This window comes from Lycium ferocissimum, chromosome 2 (assembly GCF_029784015.1).
Source record: "Lycium ferocissimum isolate CSIRO_LF1 chromosome 2, AGI_CSIRO_Lferr_CH_V1, whole genome shotgun sequence".
Lineage (NCBI taxonomy): Eukaryota > Viridiplantae > Streptophyta > Magnoliopsida > Solanales > Solanaceae > Lycium > Lycium ferocissimum.
The window spans coordinates 65358563-65374274 of NC_081343.1; the positions used below are offsets into that span (position 1 = coordinate 65358563).

At 35.0% G+C, this 15712-nt stretch overlaps 1 protein-coding gene across 1 annotated transcript; it reads left to right on the top strand.

Moving 5' to 3' along the window:
- The first annotated feature begins 9319 nt into the window (after positions 1-9319).
- On the top strand, positions 9320-15495 carry LOC132046852 (uncharacterized). Its single transcript, XM_059437652.1, has 3 exons — positions 9320-10060; positions 14079-14264; positions 14929-15495. Exons 1-3 carry the CDS (start codon positions 9815-9817, stop codon positions 15211-15213), a joined length of 717 nt encoding a protein of 238 aa, XP_059293635.1. The 5' UTR covers positions 9320-9814; the 3' UTR covers positions 15214-15495.
- The last annotated feature ends 217 nt before the right edge of the window (positions 15496-15712 follow it).

The following is a 15712-nucleotide window of genomic DNA, read 5'->3' on the forward strand; positions in this document are numbered from 1 at the left end:
TTAAACGTTGTATCGAATGTTTCGAACATGGCAGAAGATGATCTGCACACTATTTAATTTTTTCCAATTTCGCTAATTTCAAAGATCCTTTAAAACGTGGATTGCCGAAAAGCGAAAGGGATTGGTTTGTTTCCAACAATTCATTTACTACTAAGCTTCACATTTGAACGTTATATATATCTGGAAGAAGCACATACTTTTCTTTCAAATTACTTCCTTCCCTCTTATACTTTTCTTTTCTTTGCGTTCTTTGGTCAATCCACATCCTATGCAACTACTTCTGCAGAATAATCTTCGTAAATTTTGTAAGTTCTTAAAAAATAGGCTTGAGTTATAAGAACAATGTGAAAGGCCAATAAATCAACTGAGTATTCAACATTTTAAACTCTTTCTAATTTCTATCAGAAATGAATTGATGTGTGCATAGTGAAAGCCTGTGCAATGAAAAGTGCAAGCACGGCTTGTGGAGGGATTTTTACTTGTTTATTTAATGTAAGATTAACATTTATTTTATTTAACAAGGAACTTATCTACTCCGTCCGACTAGTTTCAGGTTCGAATCCCGGGCAACCCACTATCATATCGAAATTCTAATTCTCTGTACAGAAGTTTGTATTTTTCCAATCAACTTCATTAAAATTTTGAATAGATCCACATACACCTTGGTTGACACGAGTATATAAGTCATGTTATACTGTTGAATAACAAGCCTTCTATTCGAAAGGGGTGATCTCCAGAGGCGGATCTAGGATCTAAATTCTAAGTCTAAGGGTTCAATATCGTAAATTTTTAGCACTAAACCATTATATTTTTAAAGTTATGGATTCATATCTACTATTTATTATAATTTTAGTAATTTTTTACACATAAATATATATGCCGCATCGAAAGTTTGGGGTTCAATTGAACCCCAAGTTATAGTGCTCCATCTGCCTCTGGTGATCTCATAGTTCTTGGTCTGTGAAGATGCGTTGTTAGGTGCTTCATATTTTCCCATTGGGGCCGCAGCTAAACCTGTGCTCGAGAAATAACTGTCCATACACTGATAAGGGATGTATGGATTCTCGAGAAGAGAGTAGCCGTGGTGGTCCCACGAATCGCCCGGATCCCACGAGTGAATCAAAAGTTGGATCTACAGTTAAGAATTCAAAATTTTTAAAGATAAAATGGAAAAGTCAGGGTGCTTAGTGACATTGTTCATCTGAGTTTAACAATCAACTAAAAATGGAACCAACTTTTACAGGTTGATCTCTTTCCTATAATATATTAAAAAAAATTGAACAAGTAATTCAGCATTTAGTTTGCATTATAAAACTCTTGATTACTACTAAGATCTTTTCATAAAAAATACAACTACGTTTACTTATGATATTAAACTTTGCATGACTGATGTAGTATTTAGTTGGGAAAATTACCTGTACAGGTAATATTGTAGTGTTATTTACTAATACTACCAGGAAAATCAATTTTACCAATAGTACCAGTTTTTTGATTACCAATAATACAAAATATGGTATATCCCCATAAAATACAAGTTTCCCATTAATATAATTCCCACCAAAAACGCCTGAATACAAGGGATATGCCCTCTTACCTTCTTTTGTGTATAGATAGAATCCTCCACAATCGTTTCAGTTTAAATTCTTTTGCGAATATAATGCCCCACAATCTCCCTTTCATAACCAATTCTTTTATCCACGAACTCTAGCGCCATTGAAGCAAAATTTAAAAATCCATTGTGTTTGTAACTCTATCGGCTTCTTCTTGAAATATTCAATGTTTGTTTCTTTTAGTATTATGATTAGTATGATCTCATTGAGAATTTGATTTGCTCAATATATCTTCATTCAGTTTTGGAGAAGTAGACTTTAATTCGGAGGTATATATCATGATTTTCAGAACAATGACGACTATGGCGATTATGCTTTGTCACGGTGGTCGGTGGGACGGCGGTAACTTCGTTGATTACAATATTGATGGAGTAATTATCAGTCTAGATATAAGCTATAACGCATTGGTTTCAGCCATTGCAACACATCTTGGAATAGACACCAGAATGAAATCGATAGAAATAAAATACAAAGTGAATGACAGATGTCCTCCAATGGAAATACGGAATGATATGGGAGTCCTTGTATATTTTGATATGAAGAAGGATCATAAGGAACTAGGAAAATATCCTTTGTGTGTGACTTCGAAGGAAATGGCTTTGGAAGGTATATCACTTATCGGGAATTCAAGATACAACAAAATATATATATAATAAAAAACACATGTAGATATGCACTTCTATCAAAATAATGAACATACAATTGGTAGAGGAATTGTATAAAAAATACAAATCATACAAATTCATCAATTGGGAAATACAATATAAATATATATATCTAAAAATACAGTAATAATACAAAAACACGCTTTATATATACTCCAAAAAAGATATAAAGAGTTTGTATGTATATACAACATAAATTACTGAAAGGAAAAAAATTAAAAAATTAAAAACCTTTGGATTATTTGACTTCTTGTTCTTTTTCTTTTTGGCTCCATGGTCGACCTTGGTCCTCTTTGTGGGATTCACAATGATTCTTTCTTCTACAAAATTGTCATCTTCAATAATAATGTCCTTGCCTTCCTTTTGACAGATTCACCGGCCATGCTACTTGAACTTTGCGGCCACTTTTCCTCTAACACGTGTGTTACGTACGTGCCGATTTTGGTTTCTCATTTACATTATCTTGAGTGAAATTAAGTAGATCAAAACACGGACCATCCTCACATATAACGCGACCCTGACGACGAGGGCTCTTTCTAGGGGTGATGGGTATGTTCGACATCGCAAGAATTTTGAAAGAAAAGGGAAGTTTGGGAGAAGAGAGAAGAAGGAATAGTGAGCAATACACTGTTCTAAGGGTGGGAAATCGCAAGAATTTTGATGGAGGTTTCAAATTAGCAATTTTGATAAATGCCGGGTAGAATCCGATAGATACGTTTACGTGTGTAAAGCTTTAAAAATATTTCACCTTTAAAATAGGCTAAAAAGGTGGGCACGGTGAAAATCTCTAAATTTTGGTAAAACTGGTAATTGTTGGTAATGTTGGTAATTATTTGATAATATTGGCAAGGATAGTAATATTTGTTCTAGACTAGTGACCACAAATAATTTTCCCAAGCCCACTACCTTTTCATTAACAAAATATATATAACGTCCACTAACATAAATTTGACCCTCTACTACTTATAATTAATAAACTATCTCATACTGTAAAAGCAATATTTTTAGTAACACATATATATTATATAAATATATTTTAATAGTACTCACTTTGATATGAAACCCATTAAAATTAGTAAATATAATATGAGGCCCAACATTGAGTAAACTAAAAATTTAAGATTAACTTAAACTTTGATATAATGATAAAAAATGAAAAATGGGTCCAATTCAGCTCCAAAAATTGGCCCAAAAACATATAAAGAAACCAAATTACAGCTCCTCACATTTAAGTAGGACTCAACTCATGATATATCATAATCCTTAATTCCTTGTGTACCAAACATCCATGGTATCATGGGTGTCACTGGTTGAAAAGGAAATTTTACTTTACATATCACTGGTTGAAAAGGAAATTTTACTTAGAAATTGGACTTTGGACCCCTAGCAGGAATATACATATACATTTTGGGCTTAGATCTTTAACATCCTCGTCCAAAGAGTTGTGCTCCGTCTAAAGCCCGTCAGCCTTAGACGGACTTGTTTTGAGTTTTAGTGATGTTGATAATGTTGACTGCGCTGAATTCAGCCCAATTTCATGGTTGCAATTCCAGCCAGAAGACCCGACCCTTTTGATCTCCTATATTTCTTCAACACCTCCTCCCTTATCTTTTTTTAATTTACTTTTGTATTTACATAGGACTTGAAATAAAAGTTCAAACAATCAAGGTACTGCCTACTTTAGGATATTCTCCTAGAATGAGGAAGAGAGTAACATCTTGTGTCTCTAGAAAAGACTTGCATTTAAAAGCATTAGTTGTTGACTTTTACATAAGTCAATAACTTGGAATTATTTATCAAAACAATACAACACAGCAAGTCATAAAAACTCTTCAAAAGCTGTCCGCAAAGGTAAAAATAATTTTATTTTGGTAACAACTGTGAATATTACCATTGATAACAATAAAAGCAATACCTAAGGAGCAGTCACCTAATCTCACTTGCACCTACAACTGGAGAAGTGAGAATCAGGCCTCAAAAATAGCAACTAATTACATAGTAAAGTATGCCAAAAACCGCTACATCTATGAGCTTTCCTAGACCTTTTAAGTATACTTATCCTCTCTACAATTTTTATATATCTGATTGATATATTTTAACATGGAATAATTTAAAGAAAAAGCTAAAATGCTTGTCACATTCAAACTAATTTGCTGTTAAGAAGCAATTGATTGTTGATTGATTGGTAAAATATCACCTACCGGAACAAGATTACTTTACATGTTATGTACTATTCATAGATCCATGGCGTACGTAGGACAGTAATTTAATGAAAAACGCCAAGCTGAGAAATTGGTAAGAAAAGATAGCACTTAATTGGTGATTTAAATAAAGAAAAATTTACCTATCATAGCTAACCTAAGAGTTATTTATAGACAATAACTACCTTTTAATTTAATTTCTTACTTATCATAGCTAACTCTAAGAGTTATTTATAGACAATAACTACCTTTTAATTTAATTTAATTTACATATCATACCTACTAAATATATAGAATTATTCCACTGTATCAATCTTTCCTCTCTTCTCCCTCACCTCTATCTATTTTTTCCCTCGCTATGGCTATAGCTACCTCTCTCCCTCCTTTTCTCCATCTCCAGCGAAACCCAAACCACCGCCCAACCACCCCCGCTCCATGACCTCACTTCCACCTTCCCTCTCTCTCTCTCTCTCTCTCTCTCTCTCTCTCTCTCTCTCTCTCAACTGAAGAAATCCGCACCAATGAATTCGCCATCACCGATTTCCGAGCATTCAATCAGTTAGGCGTCTACGAAATCGAAGAAGTATTATTCTTCATAGTCTTATGCATACTACACCTAAACGTGAGATTTCAGATTTTTGACACACATAACCACATGAACAACATGAGATCTCAGATCTGAGTATATTCGTCATTTTTTTGTATTTGATCAGAAATTTGACCAGAATCCATGGCTTTCATTGTTGAAGTTTTGTTGAAGTTGTTCTCTTTTGCTAATGCCTATGATTACTTGTTGATGTTTATTGGATTCAGTGGTGCTTGTATACATAGTGGTATTTTGTGTATTTCTTCAAATTTTTTTAGGGTAAATACAGTGGTATTTTGTATTTCGCCGGAAATTCGACCGGTTTTGATTGTATTCTTCCTATTCATGCCGGAAATGGCAACGAAAATCTTGGCCGCCATGGCTAGATCTGGTCCTTTAATAGGATTTGAATGTATTTTTCATTTTTTTGAGTGTAAATACAGTAGTATTTTTTATTTTCGCCGACGTTATGACCAGATTTGATTGTATTCTTCATTTTCGTCATTTTTTAGTGTAAATACATTCAAACACAGTCGAATACATTCAACTGATGCGACATCAGGCGGTGACTTTACTGATCTGAACATGAACACATTTAAATACAGCAAAAAAAAAAGGACTATCGAATATAGATACAATGAAATACACAACTCCTTCATGTATTTAAAGAATTTACTCCACTCTGTTTTTATGATATATGTATTTTGCTGTATTTAAAAACACGAAAATACAGCCGAAAGTCCTTTGTGTATTTAAAGGATTTACCTCACTTTGTTTTTATGATACATGTATTTCATTGTATTTAAAAACACAAAAATACAACTGAAACCATATAAAAGGTAGCTACGGTTTGTAAATTGCAAACTTGTAGCTATATATTGTTAGGGGCTTATAACATGTAGCTGTTTATGTAATTTCCCTTAAATGAAATATCTATGCAATAACAGCCCAACAATGAAATGTAATTTTTGCGTGGATTGTCCTTTTTTAGGGTGCTCTTAAAATTTTGCCCCTCAAATTGGTGGTCTTTAAGTTTTGCCTTTCGCTTGAAAAGGTGGTCGAAAATACTGAGGTTCTGGGTTCGAACCCCTGCTTAGGCGTAAAAATAAAAATAATTTTGCAAGGCAAAACATTAAGAAAAGTTTACCTTATGCGACATAGGTTGCCAGTTTACCTTATGCGACATAGGTTGCCTTAAGGCATAACTAAAGTTATGCTGGATCCGGCACAGGTTGCCTTAAGGCATAACTAAAAGTTCGCCTTATAAGGCAACTTATGCTGTCTCCGGCAGAGCTTGCCATAAGGCATAACTAAACCTTAAGGCATAAATAAAAGTTTGCCTTATAAGGCAACCTCTACCGGATCCCTAAGAACTTTAGTAATGCCTTAAGGCATACTTTTTCAAAAGCTTTGCCTTGCAATTTTTTTTTTAATTTTTATGCCTGAGCCGGGGTTCGAACCCAGAACCTCATGATATTCTAGGCAAAGGGCAAGAATTAAAGACCAGCAATTTTAGGGGAAAAAAATTAAAGACCACCCGAATAAGGGGCATTCTGCCAATTGCCGTTTTGCGGATTACCACTTCTTTTGGGATGATCTTTAAATTTGCCTCAAATTGGTGGTCTTTAAGTTTGCCCTTCGAAAAAAAGGTGAAAATACGAGGTTCTAGGTTCGAACCCACGCTCAGGCATAAAAATAAAAATAATTTTGCAAGACAAGGCTTTAAGAAAAGTCTGTCGTACGTGGCATAGGTTGTCTTAAGGCATAACTAAAAGTTTGCCTTATAAGGCAACCTATGCTGGATCCGGCATAGCTTTAGTTATGCCTTAAAACAACCTATGTTGTCTCCGGCAGAGGTTGCCATAAGGCATAACTAAAAGTCTGCCTTATAAGGCAACCTCGACGGGATCCCCCAGAACTTTAGTTATGCCTTAAGGCAATCTATACCGCGTAAGGCATACTTTTCCAAAAGCCAAGCCTTGCCTTGCGATTTTTTTAATTTTTTTTTTTTATGCCTGAGCCGGGGCTTGAACCCAGAAACTCATGGTATTCTAGGCGAAGGACAATAATTTGAGGGGAAAAAATTAAAGACCACCCCGAATAAGGGGCAATCTGCGCGACCGTAACGACCCAACCATCTCGACACCGGCTAGTACAATTCGCGAGGATTTCATTTGGGATGGTTCTGGTTTTTGCCTCAAAATGTTGGTCTTTAATTTTTGCCCTTCCCCTGCAATCCTGAGCTTCGCGTTGAAATCATGAGGTTTTGAGTTCGAACCCCCGCTCATGCATAAATTAAAAAAAATAAATCCCAAAGCAAGGCTTGGGTCTTTTGTATCTTGGGACCCGGATAACTATAGGATTCATCTTATAAAGACAAAGTTTGTGTCTTACGGAAAAGTTCCGTCTTAGGGGCATATACTTTTAGTTATACTGTGTACATAACTAAAAGTATGCGTAAGTGAACTTTTCTTAAGGCATAACTAAAATTTTGTCTTATAAAGGCGAGTCTATGTCTTAAGAAAAGTTGTGCCTTATGGGCATGCTTTTAGTTATCACATTAACTAAGGAAATACTAAGGCAGCAACTGAAATTATGTCTTGAAAAGTTACAACTTGTAAGGGCGGAACTTAATTAAGAATTAAATAAAAGTTTGCCCGCTACAAGAATAAAAGATGCTTAGGGTTCGGCATAACTTTGGTTATTTCTTAACTAGTGTATGCCGGGTCCCAAGATACACGCGATCCAAGCCTTGCCTTGAATTTTTTTTTTTTAAATTTATCTTTGAGCGGGGTTCGGATCCAGAACCTCAGGTATAAGGCCATTTTTCAAGCGAAAGGGTAAAACTTAAAGACCACAAATATGAGGGACAATATTTAAAGACCACCCCAAAAGAAGGGCAATCTGCCTAATTTTTTGGACCTGCTAATCTCATGGCCCAAAACAAATATACATAATTAAACAGTAGCTTAAAATAGAACTTGTTGTTTAGAGGTTGCAATTCTTTTTTTTTTTTTTTTTTTAACGGCGTATTGTCGAAGCTAACTTGTTTGCCTCGGCCGGTTACGAATACGTCTACATGCTACCTTAGCACTGGTACAATCTTGACTAATCATTCACTAGGCTTGGATAGAAGGGAATCATTAAGTGGTTTACCTCCGTTGAGATTTCATGCCATTACTCAACTCGTCACTTCATTAACCACTTTCGCATCACAAACTTTGGTGCTGCGTTGGTTGCGATTGTATTCTGCACAATAATTGGGACTTTACTAACGTCTCTTCTTAACTTCCATACTTAGGCCTCATTTGTTTCATTAAGATTAGCACGTTTTGAATGCGAATCTTTCCATCCGAATAATTAAGATGTTGTCTCTAGATCTGAATACTGAATGATTATGATTGTTTATTTTTCAACATTTGAATGTGCATAATGTATTTATCTAAACATAACAAATATACAATTCAAATAAAAAAGTAACTAAACATTAGAAAATAAATACAAATTTAATAAAATAAAAGTATTATTTGATAAAAAAAAATGAAACATTTATGTTTGCTAGTAATGATGGAGATGTTTATAGTGGTGGTGGGTGGTGGGTTAGGTTTTGGGGGTGGGGTGGATGGTGGTGGGAGAGTTGTGGGGGGTAGGTGGGTGAGGTTCGGGTGGTGTTGGTGGTGGCGGTAAGTGGGCGTAGGTAGTGGAGGGTTTGGGTGGGTGGGTAGTGGGGTGGATAGGGCAGGGGTGGGTTTGTAGGGTGGGGTGGGTAGTGATTAGGGTAGGTGGGTTTGGGGTGGTGGGTTGGGGGGCTTAGGGTGGGTGGTGGGAAGAGGCGTGGGGAGGGGTGGAGCTGGTGGTAAAATTTATCCATACAAAATACCTCTTAATGATATCAAAATTTTATTCAAGATCTTAATGTTTAAGATCTATTCAGACCAATAATTGCTTAGATCTTAATGTAAATAAATATATTTAATGGCATGAGGTCTGAACCATTCAGATCTCCATTAAGTGCAAACAAGTGAGGTCTTATTGAAAAAAAGAAGGAAAAAATAAAGGAAGGAAGCTACCAGTCCATTGCTTCTCCGAATAAAGCCAAAAATCAAATCTCTAAATTAGATAGTAAAATTGACCTTTTGGGGTGTGGGTTAGCTGGAAATATACAAATAATAAGCCAACATCAATCGGTTTATTGTTTATCAATTACTCATTTAGCTCAACACCGCATAAATATAGTCAAAACTCCAACTGGCACATACTAAATAAAGATTTTACATTTATTTTTTCCTGTGAGAGATACTCTTGGTCTCCTATTACCATGCCCATCAGTCCCTCAATTCACTGCGTTTGCACGCAATATTTGGCATACAAAACAAATAAACAAACCGGAACCAACGTGCTTGTTGGACTTTTCTAGACTACATTACTTCATATTTCTCAAAGTTAGTGATCAGCCTAGATCTACTGATCTCTATTTCTCCACTCCTTCTTCATTCTGTTTCTAAAGAATTAAGATCAACAATGTCATCGACACATCATGCCAAGACTGATTCGAGTACGATTTATCTCCGAATCGGCCCGTTTACTACGTCCAGAGCCCGTCAAGAGACTCTCATGATGGTGAAAAGACCACGAATTCGTTCCACTCCACTCCCATTCTAAGCCCAATGGGCTCACCGGGCCGACAATCCCGTGACTCATCTTCCACTAGGTATTCGGGCTCACTCAAGCCCAGTTCACAGAAATCTAGCAATGGGTCAAGAAGCAACAGTGGGAGACACCAACCATAATCGTCATCGCAAAGGAGATAAGCAACAATGGAAAGAATTTGATGCTATAGAAGAAGAAGGACTTCTTGATGACGATGCATATGGCAAAGGTGTCCCTCGACGATGTTATTTCTTGGCTTTTGTTGTTGGCTTCTTTTTGCTCTTCACTTTCTTTTCTTTGATCCTGTGGGGTGCTAGCAGAAATCAGAAACCTGTCGTCACCATGAAGGTAAATTTAACTTCCTTTTTAGTTTAAGTTTAGTGTAATATAGGTTAAAAGTAAAATATTTATATATTGAGGTTAGTTATGAAATAATTACAAGTAGGATTTGGACCAGTTTAACATTAATTGGTAAACTGATTAGAATAGTACTAACCTGCGATCACATAATTTTACTACACTGAATCACTGATAGTGGAACTGTCTGTAACGAACAGAGTTCTTGCTAGTGATATAAAAATACACGGTTTTTACCAAAATGAACGTCTAAAAATTATTATACTATATCATCTCCACGATGTACCCCAAAATTCTTTGTCAGACGATTGAAGCAAAAACAAACAAAAATTTTTTTTACTTGTATAACGTGGGCTGATCCACGTTATACAATTATAACTTGTATAACGTGGGCTGATCCACGTTATACAATTTACGTTATACAAGTAAAAGAATATTCATTTGACTCATATTCGGTTATATTTTTAATAAAAGAAATTTATTAATTTTTTTAATTTTTAAAGCATGATTAACTCAAAAAAATATTTTAACACATGCAAATAATTAAATGTGTTATATATGCGACTAAATATAAGTTAAATAAACGTCACACATTAACTGAGTAATAAATGTTAAATTACATACTAACTATTAAACTGCACAAGACATGTTATATATTCTTGGAAGAGTACATAAGGAAATAACAATTGTTAAGAAAAATATAAAAAAAACCAACAAATACCAACAATTCATCGATTTCTATCATAGCCGATCCGAATGTCATTTCGGTACTACACTTTCTAGCCATGTTTAGCTATATCCATTTCATTCCTCCTTCTTAAAGTTCAGAGTTCCCGTCAAGGTGGAGAAGGTGGCCACTCATCACCCAATCCAAGAAAAATTTCCACCGTACGTGAAAGACCACAAAGTCCTCCTTCCACTCCATGGCTCTCCATTTCCCACACGAACACTAAGCCCAATGGGCAAATGTCACCGGGCCGACAATCACGGGACCTCTCCCCGCATTCATTCCACCAGGTTTTATCCGCAATCAACAAATCAGCAAGGGTGCTTCTCTCAACAAACCGATCAACAAAATTTTTAAACGCCCAGTTGCCTCCACGAGAATAAACCGTCTAGACAATATGACCGTTGTCCTTAAATGTCCATTTCTCCTCCGTAAGAGATTTTAACAATACAGGCGACATTGTTTCGATTTGTTCCATCCTCATTTTATATTTCTTCTTCGGTGCTCCGTAGCCGCCAACCACATTAGGTTCTCAAGGTCATCGGAACTTTTTATCAAGTTGCTTTTCAAATGCAACGCAAAACCTATGGAGAACCAATCATGTGGTTCTGGACACATTGCAAGACGCCCCGACGACTGGCCGAAATAAGTCCAATTCCTTGTCTCTCACGAACAATATGTCTCCACAATAACACAAGAACCACGTCCAAGACTCAAAGCTCTCACGTGCAACAATAGCATACGCAAGTGGAAAAATGTTATTGTTCTCGCATCAATTCCAACAAAGATGCATTCATCTCATACTTACCGGCAAGATGACAGTTTTGAATCCATCGATGCTTGGTTTATAAGCGAAAGAAACTTGAAGATTATTTTGTAGTTGATTCGTGCTCCCACCTCAACAACTGGCCCCTTGAAATATTTTAAGGCAAATTTTCCATGTATCGCAATGTCTGAAAGAGGTTTCAAAATCACCAAATACCATTTCAATAGCTTTCTTACGCCCTTTTGGCTTTTCTATAACTAGGAGTAAACAAATGCAATCCTTTTATTTTTTCCCGAATCGACTTAATATGATGGATCGACCATAATATATGTATCAACGGGGTGACCGTTCAAAATTGAAATGATCCTTTCGAATCATCCGCGAGACAACCGTGGCGGAGATCCGCTTTGCGCCTTCCACATACCACTTGAAATTTCTCTAAAACGGTCATCCACTCACATCCCAACATATGACGCTTGCAAATAACCCTCCAAAATTTACCTTTCACAAATGAACTAGACAATATTGTCTCAAGCGCCTTTCATTTCCTCGTTGTTCTCAAATAACATACCTAATTGCATAGTACAAGGAAAATTATCAAAAAAATGGTCCAACAAATAAAAATAATATATATACTAACCCGATCCGATAAATTCTAAAGTTTTTTATAATCCCAAAGTGTAGATCGAAAAATACCTATAAGGTATAGACAAAATAATTGTCTACCCACTTAGACTTAGGTCCCATATAATAAAGCATTATCATGACATTTTAAGTTTTTTTTTGGCCTAAGGCATCAATTAAGTTTCACTTTTCTCGCTATATAAATATCACATTAAAGGTACAATGAAATATATTGTATAACAATCCATAGCAAATATATTGTATAACAATCCATAACAAAATATATCTAACGTGGAACCGTCCACGTTTCACAATTATACCAAACTTCCGAGCATTAAGAAATTACTACATAAATTACTATGGTAATGCATAAATACATCAAACAAAGCAACATTCACAAAATGGGAGGAAAAAAATTCGATCCTTTATGACACATCTCTTTTCTCCCCGTGAAAATGTCATCATCGATTATTGGCAATATCAGACAATGTTTTAAGATAGTGATCTATACTTGTAAAACGTGGATTGATCCACGTTATACAAAATATATTGTATAACGTGGATCACCACGTTTTACAAACATCCACAAAACTAACAAAAAATAACAAGAACATAACAATCCATAGATCTTTTATAAAAGAATCCACAAAAATAACAAGAACATAACAACAAATTTTATTCAGTATTTTATATAACAATTCACAAAAATAAAGAACATAACAATAAATTTCTTCAAAAGTGCATAAACAAATTATTTTATAATAATGCTTCTAACAATCATATTTTAAGTTCAAATTAAAATAACACAAATAACACAAACGTATTAAAATAACACAAATAAAAAATAACAATTAAGATATATAAGACAGATCTACATCTACTATAAATATATAATATTATAGCGATAGAAAAAATACCTTAATTTAAATAACAATAATAGATAAAGACAAGAAGTGTAAAATTAGATCTTGGTTTAAAAAAATAGAGAGGAGAAGAAAAAAAGGAGAAGGAGATAGGTTCTGCAAAATATTTGCAATGGAGGAGAATGAAGAACGAAAGAGAAATGGAATGAAGCCAAGAAATATTTAGGGGATCTGTTAACAAATATAAATTGTATAACGTGGACCGATCCACGTTATATGTACGTTATTTATAATCGTATAACGGACCGATCCACGTTATACAAGTAAAATTTTTTTTTTTTGTTTTTGCTTCAATCGTCCGATTTCAATCGTGGAACCCCACGATATACCCCTTTTTGATAATAATTTTTTTAGACGTTCCTTTTTAAAACCGTGTATTTTTATACCCTTTAGGCTCCGGACCCGTTCTTGCTAGTTGGAAGATCAATCAGCCAAATTAACCGCGAGTAGTATATATACTTAAAACACATCTTATTAGATATGCCAAGGCGCAGATCCGTTTTCTTCCCTTCATGTACTTGCATCATTGCGGCTATGTAAATTGGGGCTTATTTCTTATGTAGTCACTCAACTAATAGTTATTATCTTAGAACGTCACATTTTTTTCTTGATTCCAATTTCCTCAACAAAGAAAGTGCTTTATGAAATAATAACTATTACTAGTTGAGTGCATCTGAGAAATCAACTCTGTAAATTCTTGTTATCCTAATTCAAGTTTACTTAAGAACTGAGATTCACAGTGTAAATTTGCCTTCATTTATCATCTGATGAATTGACTAAGATGAAATGAATCTCTTGATCAGATACGTATGCCCATATTAAAAGATATGCAGGTTGGGCTTATAGTACTATGCTAAGGCCTAGCAAATGTTATATATAGTATTTATAATTAATTAATACTGTATAGGCTTCAAATAAATGGACGGTGGGGATACTTGTTAATTAAATTGAGTGATTTGTAATGTGCAGAGTATTTCATTTAATGAATTTGGGGTTCAAGCGGGCATGGACTTCTCGGGAGTTGCAACAGAGATGGTATCAATGAACTCCACAGTGAAGCTCAGATTTCGTAATACAGGCACTTTCTTTGGGGTGCATGTAACTTCTACCCCTCTCGTTCTCGCCTTTTCAGAGCTCACTGTAGCCACTGGCACTGTAAGTAGTCAATTACCTCTTATTAACATTATTTTTTAGTTGATGTAACTTGATGTACTTATAATTTCGAAATGGTTTTAGTGTGTGTTGGTTATGGGGGAAAATGATTTTTCACAGAAAATGTTTTCTGAAAAATATATGGGATTTAAATTTTTTCTTACTGTTTTTTAAGTAAACAGAAAATATTGTCCCAAGAATATTTATATATAATTTAGATAAACATTATGGAGGTAGGGGTATGAGTGTGATTGATGGGGTGTTAGGGGGTTAGAGGAGACCATCAACGTGATATACCGCTTATGGAACTTGTTTTCGGTAATCCCATGAGGCAAATAATTTTTAATCTTTAAAGAATTTGTTTTCCCCTAGAAAATGTTTTGCATAATTTTTTGACCAATCAAACGTGAAAAAATTGAGAGCCATTTTTCATCATACCAGACACACCCTATATATTTATAGGGTAATTGTGTGGATAATTTTTACATCATGTACTCTTTATTTTTATCCTAGTACTAATTCCACTTATTATAGACAGTTTCCGATAATTATCTTGTAGATGATTTGATAGTGTAAAGAAATTCTTACACTATATAAAATTTTCTAATTAGACTCCTTAAGAATTCACATGTCGATAATGTTGTGTACGTGGTCTTAACTAGCGCAGGTAAAAAAGTTTTACCAACGAAGAAAAAGTCAAAGAACAGTAGCGGTGACATTGATAGGAAGTAAAATTCCATTGTATGGAGGAGGAGTCGACTTGTTGAGCAAGGAGGGGAAACCAATAGCACCAGTGTCGTTGACCCTAGATTTCATGGTTCGAGCCAGGGCTTATGTTTTGGGAAGAGTGGTCAAGCCCAAATTCTACAAAAGGGTTCAATGCAACGTTGTAATGGATCCCAAGAAAATGAACGTTCCAATTTCGTTGAAGAAATCCTGCACCTACGTATAAAATAATTATTCCAGAAACAGACCCACAAGACACGCCGAGTAACAAAGAGACAAACAACTTCACAACATAGGCAAGTGCTGCTTCGTTAAAGATCCAAGTTTTGTTACTTTTCAAATGTTAAATTATAGAGGAAAATGAGGTGTGGCTGCCAGGTTTGTCGCAGATGGGGAGTAGCTGTCTGGCTTGTTGTATTGAGTGAATTAAATGCCCGTTGAGGAAAACATGAACTCTAGAAACCGATGTACTTATATATTTTTTTAATTCCATGTTTTGGTTCATTCAGATGAGATTGTTACTACAGAACTTTGAGATCTAAGTCCATCGTATGTCTAGTGAATAAGTCATTCATATGTATTGTTTGGATGCTATTCTTAACATTTCTCGTCAGTTTAATTTGGGAAATCAATGATGCAAGACATCTATCTTTCATGCATATATTTATTAGTCAAGTATGGTAAAGTGATATATATGCATCCTCATTTTACTTTTTAATTACTAA

What these genes read in the sequence shown, in the direction of transcription:
- LOC132046852 (XM_059437652.1), top strand. Translation starts at nt 9,815, where the DNA reads ATGGGTCAAGAAGCAACAGTGGGAGACACCAACCATAATCGTCATCGC. An exon ending in AACCTGTCGTCACCATGAAG is followed by an intron (nt 10,061 to 14,078) that starts GTAAATTTAACT and finishes TGTAATGTGCAG; the next exon opens with AGTATTTCATTTAATGAATT. An exon ending in TCACTGTAGCCACTGGCACT is followed by an intron (nt 14,265 to 14,928) that starts GTAAGTAGTCAA and finishes TAACTAGCGCAG; the next exon opens with GTAAAAAAGTTTTACCAACG.